Genomic DNA, 25242 nt, shown 5'->3' on the forward strand with positions numbered 1-25242 from the left:
TGAAATACGTCTAATTCAAAAAGATGGACATCCCAAAGCAACCAATGCTTTCTCTACAGTGACAGTTTATTGCAGAAATGTAGCTGAAACTTTACCTTGTCAATGTCCAAGGGAATTACAAATCTTCTGCACTGTGGAAAAGTGAACTTTTTGCCTTTCTTAAATTCATTATCAGCCAACTTCATGTTTGTTAAGTAGAACATTTCATACAAACTGTTGTCTTCATATGCAATAATGTCAAAAACCAAATGGCTGTTCTCTTCATACGCATTGACATGATGATAGACCACCAACGCATCAGTGCAGAACTTCGTGGGCAGAACCTTCTGTGTTTTTCTGTCTATGATATGAATATAGGTCTGAAAATCATAAATTGATATTGGAGTGAATTTAAGAACCACAATGCTTTGAGGTTCCACAGTTGACAACTAATGTTTGATTCATAAAGTTCCCAATTTGAACCTCATACCTAAAACTAAAGCTGCAAGTCTACAGGACGATAATGGTTTGGTTGCCAGAAGAATGGATGAAACTACTCTGAGGCCAAATCTGTCTGCTTTGATGGATGGTAAGGAGCTACAACCTTAGATGGATTATTTCATGGATGTCTATGGTCCTGCTGTGCATGGGGTTAAAATTAAAAGTTTGCTGAGCAAATGGCTGGCAAGGTATATGCCAGGTGAAGCTCAGTACATCAGCCCACTGGTCCATATCTGAAGCACAGCCCAGACATCCAGACTACTTTTTATTTTCTTTTTAAATCAATCACCTCTCACAAAAAGTTATTAAAGGAATGTGGAGCTGCTTTTGTGGCTTGCAGCAACACGCACCTGCCATTGGCGTGGAATGAAAAGACTCTGCCTGAGCCTGGGAGGTCAAGCAGTGACCTCGGAGGGGGCTGATGGCTTGCACTTACACTGGGAGGCAACCAGCAGTGCTTTTCAATCTCCTGATGCAAAGGGGCAGGTAAACTGCTCTGGGCAGTAAAGGGCAAGTCAAATTGTTGTAACTCCATTGTTCACATCGACAATTACACCAAAGTTTACACCTATGGTGATATGGTTGATTAGCACCCTTGCCTCTGAGGCTGAAGGTTATGGGTTCAAGTCCCACCCTATATACTGGATCATAATCCAGCAGAGTACTGAGGGATTGCTATGGTTGGAGAAGGCATCTTTCCAATGAAATGTGTAAACTAATGCCCCTTCTGCTCTCTCAATTGGAATTTAAAGATCCTTTAGAATTTAAAGATTTGCACCTACCATCAACCACCCATTTATACTAATCCCACACTAACCCATTTTACCCTCCACACATTCCCATCAACTCCACCCCCGCACCACCCCACCCCCCAGATTTAACCTCTCACCTACACACTAGGGGAAATTTACTGTGGCCAATTAACCTACCAACCCACACATTTTTGGGATGTGGGAGGAAAGCCATGCAATCACAGGAAGAACATGCAAACTCCACACAGACAGACATAGGTCAAGATTGAACCCAGGTCACCAGAATTGAGGCAGCAGCTCTACTAGCTGCACCACCGTACTGCCAATTTTCCATAAATAATTGTTTGCCTGTAAAGCACGATGATACTTCAGGGGGACAATGTAAAGCAACATTTGGCTTGAGCACACAAGTGCCAGGCAATGACTTTCAACAAGAGAAGGTAAACCTGCTACCCCTGACATTCAAGGTCACTGCCATCACCACTACATTGACGACTGCATTGGGGCTGCTTCCTGCACCTGTGCTGAGCTCATCAATTTCATCAACTTTGCCTCCAACTTCCACCCTGCTCTTAAATTTACTTGGTCCATCTCCGACACCCCTCTCCCCCTTCTGGATCTCTGTCTCCATCTCCGGAGACAGATTTACTATGGATATCTTTTACAAACCCACTGACTCCCACAGTTACCTTGACTACACCTCTTCTCACCCTGTCACTTGCAAGGATGCTATCCCCTTCTCCCAGTTCCTCTACCTCCGCCGCCTCTGTTCCCATGATTAGGCTTTCCATTCCAGGACTTCTGAGACATCCTCCCTTTTCAGTAAATGGGATTTCCCTTCCACCACCATTAATGCTTCCCTCACCCCTTCCCCCGCCGACATAACAGGGACAGGGTTCCCCTTGTCCTCACCTACCATCCCATGATCCTCCCCATCCAATGCATCATTCTCTGCAACTTCCGCCACCTCAAACAGGATCCCACCACGAGGCACATCTTCCCCTCCCCCACTTTCCACGGGGATTGCTCTCTTCATGACTCCATGTCCCTCCCGGCACTTAACCCTGCCACTGCACTAAGTGCTACACCTATCCCTACACCTTCTCCCTCAACACCATTCAGGGCCCTAGGCAGTCCTTCCAGGTGTGGCAGCACTTCACCTGTGAATCTGCCGGTGTCATTTATTGCATCCAATGCAGCCTCCTGTACATCGGCGAGACCAGACGCAGATTGAGTGACCGCTTCGTCAGGCACCTTTGCTCTGTCCACCGCCAAAGCAAGGATCTCCTGGTGGCCATCCACTTCAGTTCTAAATCCCACTCCCATATTGACATGTTTATCCATGGCCTCTACTGCCACAGAGGCCAGACGCAGGTTGGAGGAACAACACCTCATATTCCACCTTGGTAGCCTCCAACCTGACGGCCTCAACATCTATTTCTCCAACTTCCGGTAACCCCTCCCCTCTTTATCCCACTCCCTTGTCTTCCCTCATTCCCGTGACCTGCCCATCTAATGCCCCACCTCCTTCCATTTATTCCATGGTTTACTGTCCTCTCCTACCAGATTCCTCCTCCTCAAAGGGTCGAAGGAGATGGGTTGAAGCCTCTTCTACCCGTCACCTCTCAGTTTCCTGCATCTCCCCCTACCCGCCCACCTTCCCCCTCTCACTTGGACTCACCCATCACCTGCCAGTCTGTGCTCCTCCCCCTTTTTTTGTTGGCATTTTTTATTCTGGCTTCTGCCCTCTTCCTTTCCAGGCCTGATGAAGGGTCTCGACCCAATACATTGACTGTTTATTTCCCTCTATGGATGCTGTCTGACCTGCTGAGTTCCTCCAGCATCTTGTGTGTGTTGATCAATATTCTGGGGTCACCCATGGCCAGAAATTCAATTGAACCAGCTACATAAAGAGTGTTGATGCAACAGCAGATCAGAGGGAGGATAATCTGCATGAGTGATTCACCTCCTGATATCCCAAAGGTTTTCCATCAGACTTGTGCCTTGTAGATGGTGGAATACTTCACGACCTTCACCATAGCTGCAATGGTTACCATCCACAAGATGTACTGCAACAACTTCCTATGATGACTTTCACTGGCATTTTGAAGGGCAAGGACAGCTAACATGTGGGAACACTATGACTTGCACATTCCCCTCTAAGTCACACACTGCTAGTTTGGAAATATATTACTGTTCCTTCATCATTGCTTGGTAAAAAAGCTGGAATTTCCTCTCCAACATCACACTGGCGCACCATCACCTCAAGGTTAGTGTTCTTCTCTTTGAACCAGGTGTTTGTGGGTTTGGTCAAACTCTAGCACAACAATGTGAAATGACACTCAAGTGTAGTACTGATGGAGGGCTGCATCATCAGAGGTGTCACCTTTTAGATGAAATATTTCAACCAAAGCCCTCTCTCAGATTCAAGTAAAGGTTCCCAATATAAATTTTGAAGAACAGGGAGTCATTCACAGTGTCATAGATAACATTTAACCATCTATCAACATCAGTTAACAGATCATCTGATCTTGATCCCATTATGATTTGTGGGACCTTGGTTGTCTGCAGATTGATCCTACTTTGAATTAATGTCCACTCTTCAAAACTATGTTGTTGGCTGCAACAATCTTTGAGATGTTCTGAGGCTATAAAGATGCGACATAAATTCAAGACCTTTGTTGTGTAAAAATGGACTTAAATTGAGGGGATAAAGTGCAGTTTAAGGATGAAACTTGGCAGGGGAAATGAGGCCAGGGGCAGATCAGCCATGATTATAATGAATGTAATGCAGGTTTGAGGGGCCGAGTGGTTCACTCCTGCTCCTACTTTATGTTCATCTCACTGGTACCAACTTTTCCTTGCAGCTTTATTTACTCACTTGAATTTAAATTCTCCAGTTGCAAGAGAGATTGTCTCTTGCTTCTGGATCAACCTCCAAGCCTCTGGATACCAGATCTGTAACTTAACTACCATAGTGCCAGACATGATAAATGAAACAAAAAAACCTACCTTCTCCTTTGGGTGCCAACCCAGGCAGCTGGCCCAGTTCACTCCTTTGAAGTAGGCTGTAGCCATTTTGAGTATATCCAGTTTAAATGGCTGTTCTAAGAAGATTATGTAGTTTTCAGAAATACCAAAGCTGTGGTAGTAACTGGGGCTGAGAAGTGAGTGACAAGGAATGGAACAGAATATTTCACAGTTTTTAAAGCATGCATTCTTGTCATCTGTGTGATTCAAGAGGAATGAAACATTGGTTACACAATTGCTGATTTTAAAAGGTAGTATTGTACTTCGAAATTACACAAAGTAATATACAAAGAAAGTATCCGAAGTTCAAGTTACTTCTTAATTATAGTAGTTTTATTTCTCTTATTCAGATACAATTACGTTGAAGCTCTGCAAATGTGTTGACTGTTCAAGAGCTCAGTGGGTTTGGTTTGTGAACAGAAGAGCCCCAGAAACCTCGAAGTTCTCAGGCTTGATTTGTTGGTAAGTGCTGAGGTCACTACTCACACCTGGGGCAATATTACAGGTACTTCAATTAGATTGCTTCGGTTGGTGGTGTGGGTAGGTGGGTGGGTGTAATCATCCACTTAGCCTCCTGTCCAACTGCCAGAAAAAAAATCACCAAAGCTCTCAGAGACATAGCCCAGAGAAGAATGAAACAAAAGGAAATTTTACAAGAGTGGGGTTCTATGCAAAGTGTCTGCTTCCAGGTTGTGTGTGGCCAACTGTCAAGAATGATAAAAGAGAACAAAAAGATGGGCTGAAAAACATCAGCAAGTTTACTGGCTACAGAATTTTATGATATATTTATTGTTTTCTTGCTGAACCTTTGCTGAAGTACCTGTAAGGCATCAACATTAACATGTGGGGCTGGTCTTACTGTTTGATGTTATTGTTTCCTGCCTATGCTGAAAATTTTGGCTGGCCTCCGAGCTGAAGGCCCACAACTCACCCCACCCTCACAGCATGCAACAGCATCAGCTCACATCGGCATTGCAATTAATGCAATCAGTGGGAACCCCTTTGGACTCAGTTAATTGTAGTGCATATATGAATTTAGTTAGTAATACTATAATACATATTATACTGTAATATATTATGATTATTTTTGTTATTAGCATTATTTTTACAATGTGGTGCTCATACAATAACTAAGCATTGAATTGAGAAAGCAGATAGTTCAGTCAACAAATGAATCACGAGGAGCAAAACTGAGTGAGAATGATTGCAGTTTGTCCTGCTGCTGCAAAGTGAAACCCACCAAGCCTGATCCTCTTGCTCCAACTTGCATTGAAAAGCATGAGGGAAGCAGAGTGGAGCGAGGGGCAAATGAATGAATGAAATATCCCAAACCTCCTCCAAACTTATCGATTTCCCCTTAACTCTTCAGGCAGGACTTCTTCCATAAATAATTCACCTTAACAAAAACCCAGATGAGAAAGGAAAGACATTTAAAAGAGTCATAATGTACAGTCACACTGAACCACACAAACAAAAACTGAAAACACTCTTTCCGACTTGTGGGTCTGTGGAACTACCTGGCTTCCTATGAAAACAGAAAATGCCATTAACACTCAGCAAGTCAGGCCATATCTGTGGAAAGAGAAACAGAGTTAATGTTTCACATCAAAACCCCTTCATCTGATAGTCAAAAAAGTACCTAAAGATCTCTGACCTGAAACAATAACTGTTTCTCTCTCCACAGATGCTGCCTGCCCTGAGTTTCCAGTACTTTCTCTATTTGTTTCTTATTTCCATTTTATTTTGATTTTCATTTACCTGGCTTTATAGTTGGTACTTTCACAATCAGGTATTTTGTTTTGCCTTTCTCTGCTATGGACGTGCCAATGTTGTAGGTGTTTCCATTTCCATCATAATGTGGATGAGATGTTGCCAGGTTCAGAGGGACATAATTTGCAAAGTCAACCTATTTAAATATGCAAAAAAAGTAAATTAAAATACTCTTCACCTTTGAACATTCAATATCATTTACTCTTTTGTAACTTTTCTCTAAGAAAAATAACTGATTAACAAAAATTCTATTGAATGAATGTTGGAAAGCACAAAGAAGCTAAAAGGAAAACTGTTTCATACACAACAAATATGTTGTGACTGGGCATTGTGCAATGTAGCTCCTTTTTTTTCCCTGAAGAGATTCGATGATTACAAAATGGAGATTTGTGTTTGAATTCTGGAACATTTCCAAAGATCCTTTTAATTTCCCTCCAACCTTGTATGTTAGTTAAATGCTCTAAATTCATCAGGATGTTTCCTGGATTAGAGAGTATTCTCTATAAAGAGAGGTTGGACAAACATGAAGGAAGTATAAAAATTATGAGAGACACAGATAGGGTAAGATGGTCTTTTTCCAAGGATGGAAATGTCAAATACCAGAGGGCACAGCTTTAAGCTAAGAAGGGGAAAGTTTAAAAGCGGTGTGTGAGGCACTTTTTTTCAATATACACAGAGAGTGGTAGATGTCTGGAACACACTACCGGGGAGGTGGTGGAGGCAGAAATGATGATGACATTTAACAGGCATTTAGGCAAACACATGAACAGGCAGGGAATGGAGAGATATAGGCCATGTAGTTCACAAAGATATAAATCAAGAGTTTCACCTTTTCCAATGTGTCAAGTGACCTTGGGTCTATTCTTCTGATGTAGCTGACTTCTGATGAAGCATAGAAATTCTCGCCATATTTGATTATGTTAATCAAACAATTATCAGTGAAATCAGGAATAGCATGCGCAAGATAGGAAAATGCCCTGCAAGATAAAAAAAAAGTCATTGCTTATATTTAAATAATTTCTTTTTTTTAAATTTTGAGTCAAAGTCAGATTGAGGCATAATTAAAGACCCCATCCAACTCGGACATTCCCTCTTCTTCTCCCCCCTCCTATCAGGCAGAAGATACAAAAGCCTGAAAGCACGTACCGCCAGGCTCAAGGTCAGCTTCTATCCCGCTGTTATAAGATTATTGAACGGTTCTCTTGTGCAATAAGATGGACTCTTGACCTCACAATCTACCTCATTATGACCTTGCACCTTATTGTCTACCTGCACTGTACTTTCTCTGTAGCTGTAACATTTTACTCTGCATTCTGTATTGTTTTACCCTGTGCTACCTCAATGCACTGTGTATGAATTGATCTGTATGAAGGGTATGCAAGACAAGTTTTTCACTGTACCTCGGTACAAGTGACAATAATAAACCAATTCCAGATTACAATATAACAATCTCTAAAGATAACCATAGAAATGAATTGCTTTTGTAAAAAAAAAATTAGTGGAACTTAAAGTGGTTATTCATCCTTGTTATCATTCACCTAGGTTGTTGAAAGAAATCTGTGATAGTACTTTCAGAGGTTCCGATGATAATTTTTAAGTGTATTTCACATGTGCAAACTTTTCCACATGAGTGAATGGAAACTAAACTGATAATAACAACTTGTTCCAAAAAGTGAGAAGGGAAAACTGGACCAGTAAGTCCAATGACAGTTGCAGGCAACTGTTAGGAGCTGGGAATGAGATAAAGTTAAGAAACATTTAGAAATGCAAAGGCCTGCCAAGGGCAGCCAGCTCAGAAATTTGAAAGGCAAGTCAGTTTGATAATATTAGCAAAGGTACTTTTAAGAAATAACAGATTACATAGATATCTGCAGTTCGGCAGATGTCACGCACATGAATTGCCTGAAGATATTCCAAAGAATGATTCAGGTGGAAATATGTGAGCATGAACAAAAAGACTACAGAATTAGGTTCAATGGATTTCACTTGGACTACAGGAAATGATTCATCTCAATGGATCAACATTTGCCCTTGCTTTAAATAGATTATTTTAACCTGGATGAAATTTGTGGAATATTTGGAAAACAACAAAAAAGACGAGCACTTCATAATCAACACTCATTCATTTTGTCCCTCAATGAACAGCTAAAGCAAAACTGCTTATGTTCAGATGATCCGGACAATCCTTCAGAAAGTGCTCTCCTGAACTATGCAGCTTGAAGTGGCCATTTGCAAGTTCGGCAAGGTGTGGGTATTGAGCTGGCAAATTGGTGCACTTAAAAGGGAAGGCTTTGGAAACTAAAAAGAGAGCCAGTAGAATTTGTTTGTTTAGTAAGTAGAGACACAGGTACAAAAGCATTATGTAATTATGAATTTAAACAACAATTTATCAGGTCACATGGAGGCTATATTAAAAGAGGTAAACATGCTACTGAGGCACTTAGCATGGATTTACCAGAAGTGAGCCAGAATTGGGAGTCCAGAGCTCTAAGAAAATATTTGAAATGCTGGAAATAGTCACACAAGTAGAGAATAAATGGGTATATTAAATAGAAATTTTTACAATCATGAAGAACTTTGAAATGGTAAATAGACAGCTGTTTCTTGTTAGGAAACTGATAACTAAAGTGATTAATTTAAAATCAACACTAAGGAAGTGAAAGGAGGTTGGGAGAAAAGTGCTTTTGACAAAGAGCGTCATGAGCATCATTTTTTTTCCCTGCTTGCTTTTAAGGGAGAATAGAAGAAATATTTGAAGGACAAAGTTATAAGGATACAATGAGAGATGGATCAATAGAATTAATTTTAAGTTGCTTCAGTTAAGATCCTCTTGAGCTGCAGTTTTCTAGTTACATGGTATCAACGTAATTGAAAATTAAACTAATTAGGAAACATTAGTATTTCATTTCTTACTTAGAGAAAATATTCTTGCATGGGTCTGGATAAGCCATTGTGCCGAACTCCGACACGACAATCCTATTGGCTTCGATATTATGCTTGTAAGTATCACTTCTGAGATATTTGCTTCTGTAGAACACATCACCTGGATTTAAGAATATAAAAGCTAGTAACATTGTGGTTTATAGAAAAAGATTTTCAAATCTCCACTCTAGGTTTGGACATTTAGAATCTGAAGTGTTATGTTAGATGCTATGATCTGCTTCAAATGTACTGCTTCAAGTTCTCCTACATCCAATGGTCCTACATTCATTTTGTAGTTTGGAATGACTAACACCCATCCTAATATAAGATTGAATGCTGATGAACATATACAGAGTGCAAAATATGTTTATTTACTTGAAGCTGATCACGGTATCCCTCCTTGCTTCAACTCCTCCATTCTCCCTTTAGAGTAAGTAACTGATCAATTTCCCTGGAGTTTTAGTGTCGATCTCCATTTCAAATTGGTGCCTCACAAATTGGAATACTTAAGGATGAATTTCTTCAAATGCATGTGTATAGAAAACACACTGTAAGGCTGTTGGACACAGCTCCTCCTTGATAAGATCATCTCTTTAACATTTACTTCATTGTTAATTTTGCATTCCTTCCATCCTCACTTAAAGTTAACTACTTCTTTCTGATTATAGTTAAAGCCAGTGAGGGACTGAGACTCATTTGATGGCTTTAGCAGAGAACTAGTACAGGCACAATAGGCCAAATAGATTCTGTATTTCTCTATTGAACTATGGCACACTGAATGGCAAGGGAATCTAACACCAAGGATCATGTGTACCCCATGTCACTATGAAAACTTATTATCACTTTCACTTCATTTATAATATGACAGATCCGATCTCCTCCCGTGTGCCATTACCAAATCAAACTAGAAGCATCAAAACACACCGTCAAAGCATTAAGCTTTGGCAACATTTCTTTAACCACTATCACAGTTCTCATTATTGCAGCATTACAAACTCCATATCTATTTTGAGTTGCAACACAGTTGAACTAGATAAGCAAATATAAACAGTCCTTTCACAATGGAACCTCTAAAAAAAAAGAGAATCTAGATTTTGTATGGAAACACAAGAGACTGCAGAAGCAATTTACTTCCTTGAAGAACACATAACTAAAGAGACAGACAGTGATAAAGCCCATAATTATACAGTAATACAGCATGGAAACAGGCCCCTTGGCCCAACTCGTCCACACCAAGATGCCCATCTAAGTGAGTCCCATTTGCCCATGTTTGGCCTATATCCCTCTAGACATTTCCTGTCCATTGTCCTGCTTTTTATCATTTCCATATTAACATACCATTTTCAAAGGTGAAACTATGTAACAATGATAACCCATCAAACCAATGGTTGTAGACAGTGTCTCCAATTTTATGCATGCCTGGTCCATTTCGAATGAGTATCCCTTGCAGCCATGTTGGAATTTCACCTATTTACAGTTAAAATAAAAATCAGTTAAAATCATTTCATATTCTATATTTATCAGTTTTTTTTAAAGAAAAGGGTTATAGCAAAGAAATTCAATGCACTGTAAGTATTATTGCATGCAAATTAAGAAAAACAAGGAATTTATTGGAGAAATAATAGACTGCAGATGCTGAAATCTAGATGAAAAACACAATGATGCTGGAGGAACTCAGCAGGCCAGGCAGCATCCGTGGAGAAAGACAGGCGGTCAACGTTTCGGTTCAGGACCCTTCTTCAGGACTGAAGATAGGAAAAGGGAAAGCCAATGTATAGGAGGGAAAAGCAAAGCAGTGATAGGTTGACAAAAGAGGGGAGGGGGATAGGCACAAGGTGGTGATAGGTATATGCAGATAAGAGACAGTGATAGGCAGGTAGGGGGGAGGTGGGGAGAGCAGATCCACTGGGGGATGGGTCAAATGTGAGGAGAGAAAGGAAAAAGGGTAGAAAAAAGAGATAGGCTAGGAAAGGAAAGTATGGCTGGGCGGGGTTGGTGGAAGGGGTGTGGGGATTACTTGAAGTGGAAGAATTTAATGTTCAATTGAATTTATTGACAAGATCACATCAACAAATGAGTTAGTCATGGCGTGGGCCATTTGAGACAAAGTCTAGTGTACAGTGAACATACTACATTTACCTTTAAAAGAAGCACCCAAGAACTGAGGATATGGAAATCACAGCAACTTCTCCCAACAAAAGCATGGTGGTTTCTTCTGAAAATGCAGTGAGTGGAGGATCGTTCTGGCTAAATTACCCTGGTTTTACCGAGAGAAATTGCCGTAGCTTGTGTTTTCTCTATTCTTTTCAGTAGATGTTTTGTTTACTGTGTTACGAGCCAGGTTGCAACTTGGTGAATGTCCCTTTAAGGTACCTGGACAGTAGAGTGGTGATGTGTGTGTGCGCACACTATCTACAAGCTACAGGATGGCAAGACTATAATTGGAGCTGGACTGGCTGCTTACACAGAGAGTCAGGAGAGCGCGAGGCGGGGAGAGAGAGAGAGAGAGAGAGAGAGACGGGGAGAGAGAGAGAGAGAGAGAGAGAGAGACGGGGAGAGGGAGAGAGAGAGAGAGAGAGAGAGACGGGGAGAGGGAGAGAGAGAGAGAGAGAGAGACGGGGAGAGAGAGAGAGAGAGAGAGAGAGAGAGACGGGGAGAGGGAGAGAGAGAGAGAGAGAGAGACGGGGAGAGGGAGAGAGAGAGAGAGAGAGAGAGACGGGGAGAGGGAGAGAGAGAGAGAGAGAGAGAGACGGGGAGAGGGAGAGAGAGAGAGAGAGAGACGGGGAGAGGGAGAGAGAGAGAGAGAGAGACGGGGAGAGGGAGAGAGAGAGAGAGAGAGACGGGGAGAGGGAGAGAGAGAGAGAGAGAGAGACGGGGAGAGGGGGAGAGAGAGAGAGAGAGACGGGGAGAGGGGGAGAGAGAGAGAGACGGGGAGAGGGGGAGAGAGAGAGAGAGACGGGGAGAGGGAGAGAGAGAGAGAGAGACGGGGAGAGGGAGAGAGAGAGAGACGGGGAGAGGGAGAGAGAGAGAGAGAGACGGGGAGAGGGAGAGAGACGGGGAGAGGGAGAGGGAGAGAGAGAGACGGGGAGAGGGAGAGAGAGAGACGGGGAGAGGGAGAGAGAGAGACGGGGAGAGGGAGTGAGAGAGAGAGAGACGGGGAGAGGGAGTGAGAGAGAGAGAGAGAGAGACGGGGAGAGAGAGAGAGAGACGGGGAGAGAGAGAGAGAGACGGGGAGAGAGAGAGAGAGACGGGGAGAGAGAGAGAGAGACGGGGAGAGAGAGAGAGAGACGGGGAGAGGGGGAGAGAGAGAGAGAGACGGGGAGAGGGGGAGAGAGAGAGAGAGACGGGGAGAGGGGGAGAGAGAGAGAGAGACGGGGAGAGGGGGAGAGAGAGAGAGACGGGGAGAGGGGGAGAGAGAGAGAGACGGGGAGAGGGGGAGAGAGAGAGAGAGACGGGGAGAGGGGGAGAGAGAGAGAGAGACGGGGAGAGGGGGAGAGAGAGAGAGAGACGGGGAGAGGGAGAGAGAGAGAGAGACGGGGAGAGGGGGGAGAGAGAGAGAGACGGGGAGAGGGGGGGAGAGAGAGAGAGACGGGGAGAGGGGGAGAGAGAGAGAGAGAGACGGGGAGAGGGGGAGAGAGAGAGAGAGAGACGGGGAGAGGGGGAGAGAGAGAGAGAGAGACGGGGAGAGGGGGAGAGAGAGAGACGGGGAGAGAGAGAGAGACGGGGAGAGGGGGAGAGAGACGGGGAGAGGGGGAGAGAGACGGGGAGACGGGGAGAGAGAGAGAGACGGGGAGAGAGAGAGAGAGAGAGAGACGGGGAGAGGGAGAGAGAGAGAGACGGGGAGAGGGAGAGAGAGAGAGAGACGGGGAGAGAGAGAGAGAGAGAGACGGGGAGAGAGAGAGAGAGAGACGGGGAGAGGGAGAGAGAGACGGGGAGAGGGAGAGAGAGACGGGGAGAGGGAGAGAGAGAGACGGGGAGAGGGAGAGAGAGAGACGGGGAGAGGGAGAGAGAGAGACGGGGAGAGGGAGAGAGAGAGACGGGGAGAGGGAGAGAGAGAGAGACGGGGAGAGGGAGAGAGAGAGAGAGACGGGGAGAGGGAGAGAGAGAGAGAGAAAGACGGGGAGAAGGAGAGAGAGAGAGAGAAAGACGGGGAGAAGGAGAGAGAGAGAGAGACGGGGAGAGGGAGAGAGAGAGACGGGGAGAGGGAGAGAGAGAGACGGGGAGAGGGAGAGAGAGAGAGAGAGAGACGGGGAGAGGGAGAGAGAGACGGGGAGAGGGAGAGAGGGAGAGAGAGAGAGAGACGGGGAGAGGGAGAGAGAGAGAGAGACGGGGAGAGGGAGAGAGAGAGACGGGGAGAGGGGGAGAGAGAGAGAAAAAGGGGGAGAGAGAGAAAGAGACGGGGAGAGAGAGAGACTGACTGTTGGTCTTTACATCGATGGATGAAGAGCAATAGCTGTGTCTGTCACGGTAATCCATGTATGAATTTTTGGAGCAATCAAAGTGGAGTCCACTTTGTTGTTAACCTGTACTGGAATACAGGTATTTCTGTGGGCGGCCACGTATCGAATGCTTTCGGTGTGGCAGATACTTTGGAACAAATGGAGCTCACTGGTGACTGAGATGTCGTTTGGGTTCCATCATGGAACATATGGATTTCGTAAAGTTTCTCTACATTCTCTCTACAGTCTCTCTACAATCTACTGTGGTTTTGCACAAGCCTTTGCTCAGCGTTCTACCCTATGACTTGCTGAACTGAACTTTGAGAACTATTCCTAGACTTGGGGTTTGGGAATTTGCCACACACACACTTCGGGTTTATATTTATGGGGTCAATGTTTAATATCTAACATTTTTATTTTTCTTATTATTACAAGTAGTTACTAATAAAATAGATTCTAACACTTATACATGGCTCATTATGTTTCTGTTGTTGTTGGTACGTAACAACTGTATAATGGACTGCTTTTTCGGAACATAAACTCATGGAGGATGATGCTTTGTCCCACAGTAGGTCCCCACAACTGCAAGTGTGGCATATCTCCACAGATGGAACTTTAAACCTATCTCAGAAGTGAGAGCAGTGTCTGCCTCTGGGCTACATGGTGAAAATTCAACAATGCTCCAGCACTGCTTAGCGGCACAGACACAGGTTTCCTTGTGGAAATGTTTGGTCCTCTACGTGCACCTCTGAGTTTCTGGCACAAAGGCAGCAGAATCCAGAGGTAAGATGTGTGCCCTTTAACTCTTGGGCTGAAGCACTTATTTCAACTCTGCCTCTCAAGAGATATCTGATTGCTATATATTCTCTAAGAACAGAGAATCTGGCTGCAGAACCCACAGACTGAAACATTTCCTTCAGTATCAGAGTTTCATAGACAGCCTCCGATTACACAGTACAGTGTCTAGGATGAAGAGGGAACCAGAAGAATTTCTGATTTTTCTTTTTAGAATTCCTGATTTTCCCCCATCTCACCCCATCATTTACACATACACCTACTCCCCTTTTCTATTGCAAACCTGCAACGTGAGAGGGCAAAACGGCAATTGCTGACAGCTGTAATACAAATATAGTTTGTTTTTACTCATCATAACCTTAGAATGATTTTTTCCTAACTTCTTTTCCTACCTGACACAATCCAGATTTGTCCAATCTAATGGCTATATTCATTCATATTAAATCAGCAAACTACCTTTTATTCAAAGGATGTTATTGTTGGAAAATAACTCGATCAACTGACAAAGGATGTTGAATTTAAAAAAAGATGTATGATGTCCAATGTGTATCACTTGTTTAAAGCAAGTGCTAAGCAGCTTAGTTCTTGATCTGAAACAAATTGTGAGCAGTTTATAACTTTTATATTTGCACATTTCTGCTTTCTGTCAGTAACCCAGATTGATTCCATTATAAATGAATGATTTACAAACTGCATAAAAATATAAACATCCAATCTCACAAAGAACCCAGTAGCTATGTTAAAATAAAACCTTTTCCATAAGGCAGCCTTCTCTAAAATGGGCATTACATCTCATTCAAAAAGACAGAAGTTTAGCAGTACTGACAGTTCAGCAGCACTGACAGTTTATCTTTATGAAATGGTGATAACTTTTCACTGTACTTGAAGACTTAGTTTAAATGATGACCTTTCATGCATCTGAATTTGGCACACTCATCACATGAAAGCAATCTGCACATCCAGGAGGCAACCTGCCAACCAATAAATGGAGACAAAGTCCACAGGCAGACGGTCTCATTGGGACTTCTCTGTTAATCTCTAACCACATAAAATAATTGTTACAATGCCAGCAACAGTCTCTGCTGGTCAGAGACTGAAATTAAGTGCAACATCATGGGAGCAATCTACTCAAACATTCTACATGTAAATCCCCAAATTCTATCAACACAGTCCAACAAACCAATATAGATGGCAGTGAAGTAAGGGAAATAGATGTTCTTTAAGAGGCAGGTGGAGTGGACATCACACATTGCTCTAGATGCTTCTGGGAAGTGTGCCATGTGCAGAACGTGTCCTTTGTGCCAAGGACTCAGGTAGTGGTACTGTTACACAGTGGTGCGGTGGTGTGCAGGTAGGGCCAGAATGAATGGAAGGGCAGATTAGCCAACCTGTACAAATCCTATTGCTTAATAAGTACAGGAAGTCCCCGGGTTATGAACGAGTTCCGTTTTTGAGACTGTTCGTAACCCGATTTTGTATGTAACTTGGAACAGTATCCGCGCACGTGCATTTGGGTCGGGGATCACGGCCATGCATGCACACTTCGGCCGGGGATTGCAGCTGCACATGCGCACTTGGGCTGGGGATTGCGGCTGCACATGGCCCCAGCTGCACATGCGTACTTGGCCCGGGGTTGGGACAAAGAAGGTGTACCGCCACCGTGGTAGGATTGGGGTCCGGGCCCGCTTACAAACCGACCACGAAGGTTGGTTCGTTAGTACGGGCATTCGTAAGTCGGGGACTTCCGGTACTCCCGAAGTAACAGTGCCACCATTTAAACAAATTTTCCTGTCACATCCAAAAACTCTTCTATATCGATGTTTAGTAAGGTTCAGAGCTTTGACATGAACATTCTTTATTGATGGTGAACAACACTCAACCAACAGCTGATAAAATATAGTAAAAGTAATAACATGTGGCACGCACAGTTTTAAAGGTATGTACACATTCAATCTGTGCTACACTGCTTCCCCTTTTTAAAAAAGATAAACTAATTATTTACAAAAGAAACAATAACTAAAAATTTAGCAAAACATGTATCTACCCATTTTTAATCCTTTCAATTATATGACAATTAATTGACAGGGCCTAGCGGCAGTAGTCAGGTCTCTGACACTGCAACTGGATGAGGCTCAGAGGGAAAGGGTGCAGTCAGACAGGGTGATAGTGATAGACTTGATGGTGAGGGAGGCAGACAGGAGATTCTGCGGCCACAGAAGAGACGCCAGGATGGTGTGTTGCCTCCCAGGTGCCAGGATCAAGGGTGTCTCTGAGCAGCTGCAGAAAATTCTCAAGGGGGAGGGCAAACAGCCAGAGGTTGTTGTACACATTGGTTCAAATGACACAGGTAATACAAACAGTGAGGTCCTGCAGAATGACTACAGGGAGTTAGGTAAGGAGTTAAGAAGCAGGACCTCAAGGACAGTGATCTCCGGATTACTCCTGGTGCCACGTGCTAGTGAGGTCAGAAATAGAAGGATAGGCCAGATGAATTTGTGGCTGAGGAGCTGATGCAGGAGGCAAGGATTCAGGTTCTTGAACCATCTGAGATCTCACTGGGGTAGAGGCAACTTGTACAAGAGGGACGGGTTACACTTGAACCAGAGAGGGACCAATATCCTTGCAGGGACATTTGCCAGTGCTACATGGGAAAATTTAAACTAAATTGGCAGGGGGTGTGGGACTCTGAGCAGGAGCAAGTCATGGGATAAAGCAGGAGCCTGTTAGTAATCAGGATAGCCAGCGGCACAGTAAAGGCAGGGAAAGGAATACTCAGTTAAACTGTGTTTATTTCAAGGCACAAGGATTAACAGGTAAAGCTGATGAATTCAGAGTGTGGATTGGCTCTGAGGTCTGGGATGTTACAGCCATAACAGAAACATGGCTGAGAGAAGGGCAGGACTGGCAGCTCAGTGTTCCAGGATACAGATGCTACAGGTGTGACAGGGGTACAAGTGAGTGAGGAGGGGGTGTTGCCTTTTTGATAAGGGAGGACTTAACTGCAATGCTTGGAGACGACATCCTTGGGGAATTGTCCAGTGAGGTCATTTGGGTAGAACATAGGAACAAGAAGGGGAGCATGACTCTAGTGGGGCTATATTATAGACCCCCCAATAGTCAGCGGGAACTTGAAAAGCAGGTGTGATGAGAAATTGCTCAGTTGTAAGAATAATAGAGTTGTATTAGTGGGAGTTTTTGACTATTTCTGTGGTATTGACTGGGCTACCCAGAGAGTTAAGGGCCTCGATGGGGTTGAATTTGTGAAATGTGTCCAGGAAAGTTTCCCGAGTCAATGAGGGCCCTACTCAGGAGGGTGCAATATTGGACTTCCTCTTAGGGAATGAGGCAGGGTCAGTAACTGAAGTAACACACACAAAATGCTGGAGGAACTCAGCAGGTCAATCTACGGAGGGAAATAAACAGTCAATGTTTGGGCCGAGACCCTTCATCAAGACTGGAAAGGAAGAGGGCAGAAGCTGGAATAAGAAGGTTGGGAGAGGGGGAGGTGTAGGTGTACAGGCAGGTGATAGGCGAGTCCAGGTGAGAGGGGGAAGGTAGGGGGGTGTGGGGGAGGGGGAGAAGCTAGCAGCTGGGAGGTTATAGGTGGAAGAGGCAAAGGGCTGAAGGAGGAGGAATCCAGTAGGAAAGGGCCCTTGATTCCATGGTCCTCTGCCCTCTCCTACTGGATTCCTCCTTCTTCAGTCCTTTGCCTCTTTTACAAAAATGTTGGTGAATGCATGAGAGGTGTTTGTATGTGAAATGGATGGAGATGTTCCCGAGAGTAAGTGGGATTGTTGCGGTCCCAGCAGAGAACACAGCAACAACGTCTATACTGTTACTATATTAGGGACATTCAGAAACGTGCAAAACATTCATGAGATTATCAGTGCATTAAGTGGAAGACACTCCAGTGTGACGAATGACTCACTTCCCAACACTTTAAAGCCTTTTCATCAATCACAAGGCACAAGTCAGCAGTGTGACAGAAATCTCTCCACTTGCCTGGATGAATGCAGCTCCAATAACTGTCAAGAAACTGGGCATTGTTTTGTCCAAAGTAGTCACCCACCATCACAAACATTCATCCCCTTTACCACCAGAACTCGGTAGCTGTGGTACACAGCAGTAGCATTCCACTTGATTGAAATGGCTTTGCTAAAACATGCAGAGGAGATTCTCTGACAGTACTATTGTTAGAATCCACTGGCAAGATGGAAAATGAAAATCTCTATACTGGGTGTTGCAGCAAATCCATTTCAATCAAGTGGCATGCTGTGGCTCTGTTGGAAGAGACTGCACAAGTCTTGGAAGAGGGTGTGCTGTTTATGGAGCTTCTAAATGGCCTGATCTAGGCTTGGATTGAGCTGGGTGCATTGAGGAAATCTACGTTACAGTGTGGAGCCAACTTATGGAGTCTGAAGATTCCATGCTGATATTATTTGAGGGTTGGATATACCAATGTCATCTCACTGCATTGTAGCCATGGTGCAGCAAAAGGCTAAGAACTGTGAAGGCTGAGTTCTATGCACCAGAAACCATCAAGAGAAGAATGGTGAGAGGTAATGACTTTCTAGCTTTGTAAAGGTTGACAGAGAATGGGAAATGTCTAGTGTCTACAGAGAACCAAAGTGAGAACTGCAGTGCCAAGAGGAGCAGGTGTAGTCAAATAGATGGGACATATGAGAAATTTATGACTATTTTGGAAAATCATATGAAATTTTAATTACTGCAGCAGTTAATGAAGTATTGGTTTGTATTAAGCTTTTGTGAATACAATCAACATTGAAATGCGTGTGGTGGACTTTGATCATGATCATATATAGTTACAGCAGTTCTTTACTACAAGATGTTAGATGTTATATCTGAAGCAGAGAAGTTATTGTTTGGGCTTATCAGTATCAGGCCTGATATTGTTAATTAGAGTCAGAGCAATACATCACAGATACAGGCCCTTTGGCCCAACCAGTCCATGCCAACCACAATGCCCACTCAGCTACTCCCAATTTCCTGGGTTCGACCCATATCCCTCTAAGCCCCACCCCTCCATGTATCAATCCAAGTGCTTCTTAAATGATATTATTGTACCTGCTTCAACCACTTAATCTGGCAGCTCATTCCATATACTCACCTCCCTCTACGTGAAAAAGTTGTCCCTCAGGTTCCATGTAAGTCTTTCCCCTCTCACCCTAAATCTGTGCCCCTTAGTTTTGGACTCCACTACCCTGCGGAAAAGACTGTTACTGTCCACCTTATCTATGGATCTCATAATTTTAAATCATGTCTATAAGGTTGCCCTCATTCCTCTACAATACAAGGAATAAAGACCTAGCATGGCCAATCTTTCCCTATTACTCAGGCCCTCTAGTCCTGGCAACACCTCGTAAATCTTTTCTGCACTCTTTCCAGTTTAACCAAGTCTTTCCTATAACAGGGTGACCAAAACTGTACACAGTACTCCAAGTGTGGCCTCACCAATGACTTATACAACTGCAACATAATGTCCCAACTCCTGTACTCAATGCCCTAACTGATGAAGACCAGAGTGATAAACGTCTTTCAACACCCTGTCTACCTGTGACACTGCTTTCAACGAACTATGCACTTGTGCTCCTAGGTCACTCTGTTCCATTACACTCCCTAGTGCCCTACTATTCATAATACAAGTCCTACGCTGGTTTGACTTTCCAAAATGCATCACCTCACATCAATCTGTATTGAAATCCATTTGCCACTCCTCAGCCCACTTCCCTAACTGATCAAGATCCCCCTGTAATCTACGAAAACCTTCTTCACTACTAACACCACCACCTCCTAATTGTGTGTCATTCACAAACTGCATCCACATCCAAATTATTGATATAAATAGCAAATAACAAGGGTCCCAACACCGACCCCTGCTGCACACCACTAGTCACCGGCCTCCATACTGAAAAACAACCTTCAACCACAACCCTCTGCTTCCTACCTCCGAGCCAATTATGAACCCACCTAACTAACTCTCCCTGGATTCCATGGGACCTAACCTTCCAGACCAGCCTACCATGCAAGACCTTGTCAAAGGCCTTGCTAAAGTCCAAATAGCCAACATCCACCACCCTACCCTCATCTACCTTTTTGCTTAGCTCTTCAAAGAACTCTAAAAAGTTTGTCAAACACGACTTTCCACGCACAAAGCTATGCTGACTGCTCCTAATCAGACTGTCTATCCAAATGTTGGTGGATCCTGTCTCTCATATTCTCTCCAGTAACTTCCCCACTACTGATGTCAGGCTGACCAGCCTGTGGCTCCCTGGCTTGTCCTTGCTACCCTTCTTAAAACAACAGAACAACATTAGTCACCTTCCAGTCTTCCAGAACTTCACCAGTGGCGAACAATGAAGCAAATATTCTCCCAAGGGCCTCCACAATTTCTTGTCTAGCCTCCCACAAAGTCTGAGGATGTACTTGGTCAGGCCCTGGGGGATTTATCCACCTTAATGCACTGTAATGCTGCAAATACCTTCTCCCTGGTAATACGAATGTCCTCCAAACCATCTCCACTTGTTTTCCTCATCTCGAGCAACCATGATTTCTCCTCAGTAATTTACTACGTTGGTGTTCTAACATTGGTGTTGAAGGTAAACTAGCAAACGCTGCAAATTCGATAGATTGGAAGTGATGTGCCGTTTTATTTATACGCTCTGCTTTCGCTTTTGTACAACCGTTAAATTGGTGCAATTTTTAAAATAAGTGTATTCATTTTCAGCGATCTGGTGGCAGATCACACCATCTCTGGAGGAAAAGAAATAGCCAAACATCCTGAGGAGTTTATTCCCCTCCTCCCCGGATGGATCTCAGCAAGTGCTTGCCACCAGTTTATCGCTTCTGATTTTGATGGGTTTTAAATTCTCACAGAAAGCAGTAGGGATTAAAAGTGAAACAGGTTACACGGGAATCAGTGGCTTTCAAATCAGACTCAGTAAGTTCACAGTGTGATTAATTTCGCTTAATTCCTGCATTTCGCAGCAGTATTAATGCTAATTGCCTCTTGCAGTAAACTTAAAATAACTGAAATAAACAAATACTTATACATGTTTAAACACGAGACTGCGTCACAGGTCACTCGTCTATTCTGCAATGTACAGTATTCCTCACCTTGAATTTCTGCTTTGATTGCCTCTGGCGTTTCCCTTTTATTTTCACTGAACAGCGATTGCATGATGTCGACACAACATGGGCAGTGACTACACCCAGTGTCCGGACTACCGCAAACCTTTCGCTTTTTATACAGTCTCGCCCACTTGCTGAGCGCCACCAAGCTGTCGGCTTCTGACACAAGTAAATAACAAACCTGGAGCTAGACCAGACCAAACCATAGTGACAGTTTTGTTTTTCATCACTTCTGCAACAATAAGATCCATTTCAACGTCGAATGCTTTGATTCTTCCCCTCTGCTGCTCGTTCAACCACTAATTGTAAAGTTGATTCTCCTGAGAATTAGTTTCTCTGGATTTCCCCTTCACCAAAAAGTTTCACACGTCAGATATCACCACCGATCTGGCAAGATTTTTCCCAATTTATTAACTTTCCAAATACAGATAATATCCTTATTCACAAGATCACAAGACAAGGGAGCAGAAGCAGGCCATTCGGCCCATCGAGTCTGCTCCAAGGAAGGGGAAATAGAAATGAGAAATGGGGAATGGGGGAAGAAAAAAACTATTCTAATCCCAATTACCGGCCTTATCCCCATATCCCTTGATATCCTGACTATTTAGATATCTATCTATCTCCTCCCTGAACGCCACAAATTCACCACCCTCTGGCTAAAGAAATTTTTCCTCATCTCTGTTTTGAAACTGTACCCTCTAATTCTAAGATTGTGCCCTCTGGTCCTGGACTCACCCACCAAGGGAAACAGCCTAGCCACATTTACTCTGTCCTTTCCTATCAATATTTTAAATGTCGCTATGAGGTCCCCTCTCATCCTTCTGTACTCCAGTGAGTACAGTCCAAGAGCCGACAAACGCTCCTCATACGTAAGCCCTTTCATTCCTGGAATCATCCTCGTAAATCTCCTCTGAACCCTCTCCAACATCAACACATCCTTCCTAAGATGTGGGGCCCAAAACGGCGCACAATATTCCAAATGAGGCCTCACTAGTGCCCCGTAGAGCCTCATCAACACTTCCTTACTTTTATACACTATACCTCTCGAAATGAATGCCAACATAGCATTCGCTTTCTTTACCACCGATCCGACCTGGTGGTTAACCTTTAAGGTATCCTGCACGAGTACCCCCAAGTCCCTTTGTATTTCCGTGCTTTGGATTTTCTCTCCTCCTAGATAATAATCTGCCCGCTTATTTCTGCTTCCAAAGTGTACAACTGCACATTTCTCTACATTGAATCTCATCTGCCATTTCCTTGCCGAATCTCCTAAACTGTCTAGGTCCCTCTGCAACCTTCCTATCTCTTCAATACTCCCTACTCCTCCCCCTATCTTGGTGTCATCCGCAAATTTAGCCACGAAACCATTTATTCCATCATCCAAATCGTTAATGTACAAGGTAAAAAGGAGCGGTCCGAACACTGACCCCTGCGGCACACCACTAGTAACCGGTAACCAACCAGAACGAGATCCTTTTATTTCCACTCTTTGCTTCCTGTCAACCAGCCAATGCTCCACCCATTCTGTTATCCTACCCGTAATTCCATGACCTCTCATCTTATTAATCAGTCTCGTGAGGCACCTTATCAAAGGCCTTTTGAAAGTCTAAATACACAACATCTACCACCTCTCCCTTATCCACCTTACCTGTGATTTCTTCAAAAAAACTCCAATAGGTTGGTCAGGCAGGATCTTCCCTTCACAAAATCATATTGGCTAGGACCTATCCTGCCCTGCGCCTCTAGGTATTCCATAACCCCGTCTTTGAGGATAGATTCCAATAACTTTCCCACCACTGACGTCAGACTAATAGGTCTGTAATTTCCTTTATGCTACCTCCCACCTTTCTTATACAACAGAACTACATTTGCGACCCTCCAGTCCTCCGGAACCACGCCGGAATCTATCGATTTCTGGAAAATTATTGCCAATGCCTCCGCTATCTCTAAAGCCACCTCCTTCAGAACCCGGGGATGCACCTCATCCGGTCCGGGAGACTTATCAGTCTTTAGTCCATTTAGTTTTCCTAGCACCTTCTCCCTAGTAATCTTAACTGAACTCAATTCCATTTCGTGAGACTCCTGACTAACCGGGACATTGCTGATGTCCTCCACGGTGAAGACCGATGCAAAATATTCATTCAATTCCTCTGCCATCTCTCTATCGTCCATTATAATAGCTCCTGCACCATTATCAATTGGTCCTATATCAACCTGTGTCTCTCTTTTACACCTTATGTATTTAAAAAAAACTCTTAGTATCCTTTCGAATGTTATCCGCCAACTTCCTTTCATAATTCATCTTTTCTTTCCTAATGACCTTCTTAGTTTCTCTCTGCAGGTTTCTAAAAGCTTCCCAGTCTTCTGTTTTCCCACTAATTTTTGCTTCTTTGTACGCCACCCCTTTTGCTTTTATTTTAGCCTTCACCTCTCTCGTTATCCACATTTGTGCCCTTTTTCCATTAAAAACCTTTTTTCTTGGAATATATCTACCCTGCAATTTCCTTACTTCCTGTAGAAATTCCTTCCATTTCTCCTCTGCCGTCCCTCCAGCCAGCTTACTCTTCCAATCAATTAGGGCCAACTCCTCTCTCATACCATCGTAATTTCCTTTGTTCCACTGAAATATCGATACACCAGTTTTCAGTTTCTCCTTCTCAAACTTGAAACTGAACTCAATCATATTGTGATCACTGGTTCCCAGTGGTTTCTTTACCTTTAGTTCCCTAATCACCTCCGGTTCATTACACAGCACCCAATCCAAAACAGCCGATCCCCTGGTGGGCTCTTCAACAAGCTGCTCTAGAAAAACGTCCCTTAGACATTCCACAAGCTCCCTCTCCTGAGTACTACCGCCATTCTGGATTTCCCAGTCCACCTTCATGTTAAAATCCCCCATAATTATCTTCACATTGTCACTCTGGCATGCTTTTTCTATCTCAAACTGCAACTTAACGTCCACTTGCTGACTGCTATTAGGGGGCCTATATATGACTGCTACTATTGTCCTTTTACCCTTGCTATTCCTTAGCTCCACCCACAAGGATTCCACCTCCTCTGACCCAATATCCTTCCTTTCTATCGATTTTATATCACTACTAACCATCATGGCCACACCTCCCCCTCTGCCTACCCGCCTATCCTTCCTATACACTGTGTACCCCTGGACATTCAGTTCCCAATCACATCCATCATAAAGCCATGACTTGGTGATTGCCACAATGTCGTATTTATTAACCTGTAGTTGTGCCACTAGGTCATCTACTTTATTCCTAATGCTACGTGCATTTAAATATAGTACGTTTAGTCCGGTATCTGCTATTAATTTTGTTGTACTTCTATTGTTCAGCAGATTATCCTGGCTTTCCACCTGTCTATCCTTCTTACCATCTTCACTACATACTACCTTAGACATGTTCCTATATACCTCATCCCCTATCCTAACATTCTGTATCCTAACATCCTGACTTGTTGTACTTCTACTATTCAGCAAATTATCCTGACTTCTCACCTGCCTGTCCTTCTTGCCATCCTCATTGGACTTGTTTCTATAAACTCCCTCCTTTACCTTAGCATCTTGTAACCTAACATCCTGGTTTCCAAGCATCTTGTAACCTAACATCCTGGTTTCCATTCTGACCCTTTCTTGCCTAAACTTATTCCTTTATCGTTAAGGCAAATCAGGATGACGACAAATATCATCTCCAAGCACTCCTCCAACTAATGAAAAGCCCAGGGTGCCTGAGCAAACAAAATGTGACGCTGGACTTGTGCCAGATGCACCTGTCCAATATAGTATTAATAAAACTCACCACCGCACTGCCTTTACGGAGATAAAGTCCCATCTTCACAGGAGGGAGTTCCTCCAATGTGTGGAGGTGGACCAGAGTGGTGCTAAATGGAAG

At 43.7% G+C, this 25242-nt stretch overlaps 1 protein-coding gene across 2 annotated transcripts in view; it reads right to left on the reverse strand.

The window, feature by feature from the left end:
• Positions 1 to 21401, reverse strand: part of LOC127577187 (beta,beta-carotene 15,15'-dioxygenase-like) — a 31172-nt gene extending 9771 nt beyond the window's left edge. Inside the window, exons 1-7 of one of the 2 annotated variants that reach the window (XM_052028151.1) lie at positions 21323 to 21401; positions 10337 to 10421; positions 8946 to 9075; positions 6862 to 7009; positions 6021 to 6168; positions 4245 to 4459; positions 96 to 359 (exon numbers count right to left, since the gene is read on the reverse strand). In XM_052028151.1, the coding sequence (XP_051884111.1) occupies positions 96 to 359; positions 4245 to 4459; positions 6021 to 6168; positions 6862 to 7009; positions 8946 to 9075; positions 10337 to 10382 (951 nt within the window). In that variant the 5' untranslated portion in view covers positions 10383 to 10421; positions 21323 to 21401. Of the gene's footprint in view, positions 1 to 95; positions 360 to 4244; positions 4460 to 6020; positions 6169 to 6861; positions 7010 to 8945; positions 9076 to 10292; positions 10422 to 21322 lie in introns of both variants that reach the window. The other variant, XM_052028150.1, reaches the window with a different exon arrangement.
• Positions 21402 to 25242: the final 3841 nt, after the last annotated feature.

This window comes from Pristis pectinata, chromosome 13 (genome assembly GCF_009764475.1).
Source record: "Pristis pectinata isolate sPriPec2 chromosome 13, sPriPec2.1.pri, whole genome shotgun sequence".
NCBI lineage: Eukaryota > Metazoa > Chordata > Chondrichthyes > Rhinopristiformes > Pristidae > Pristis > Pristis pectinata.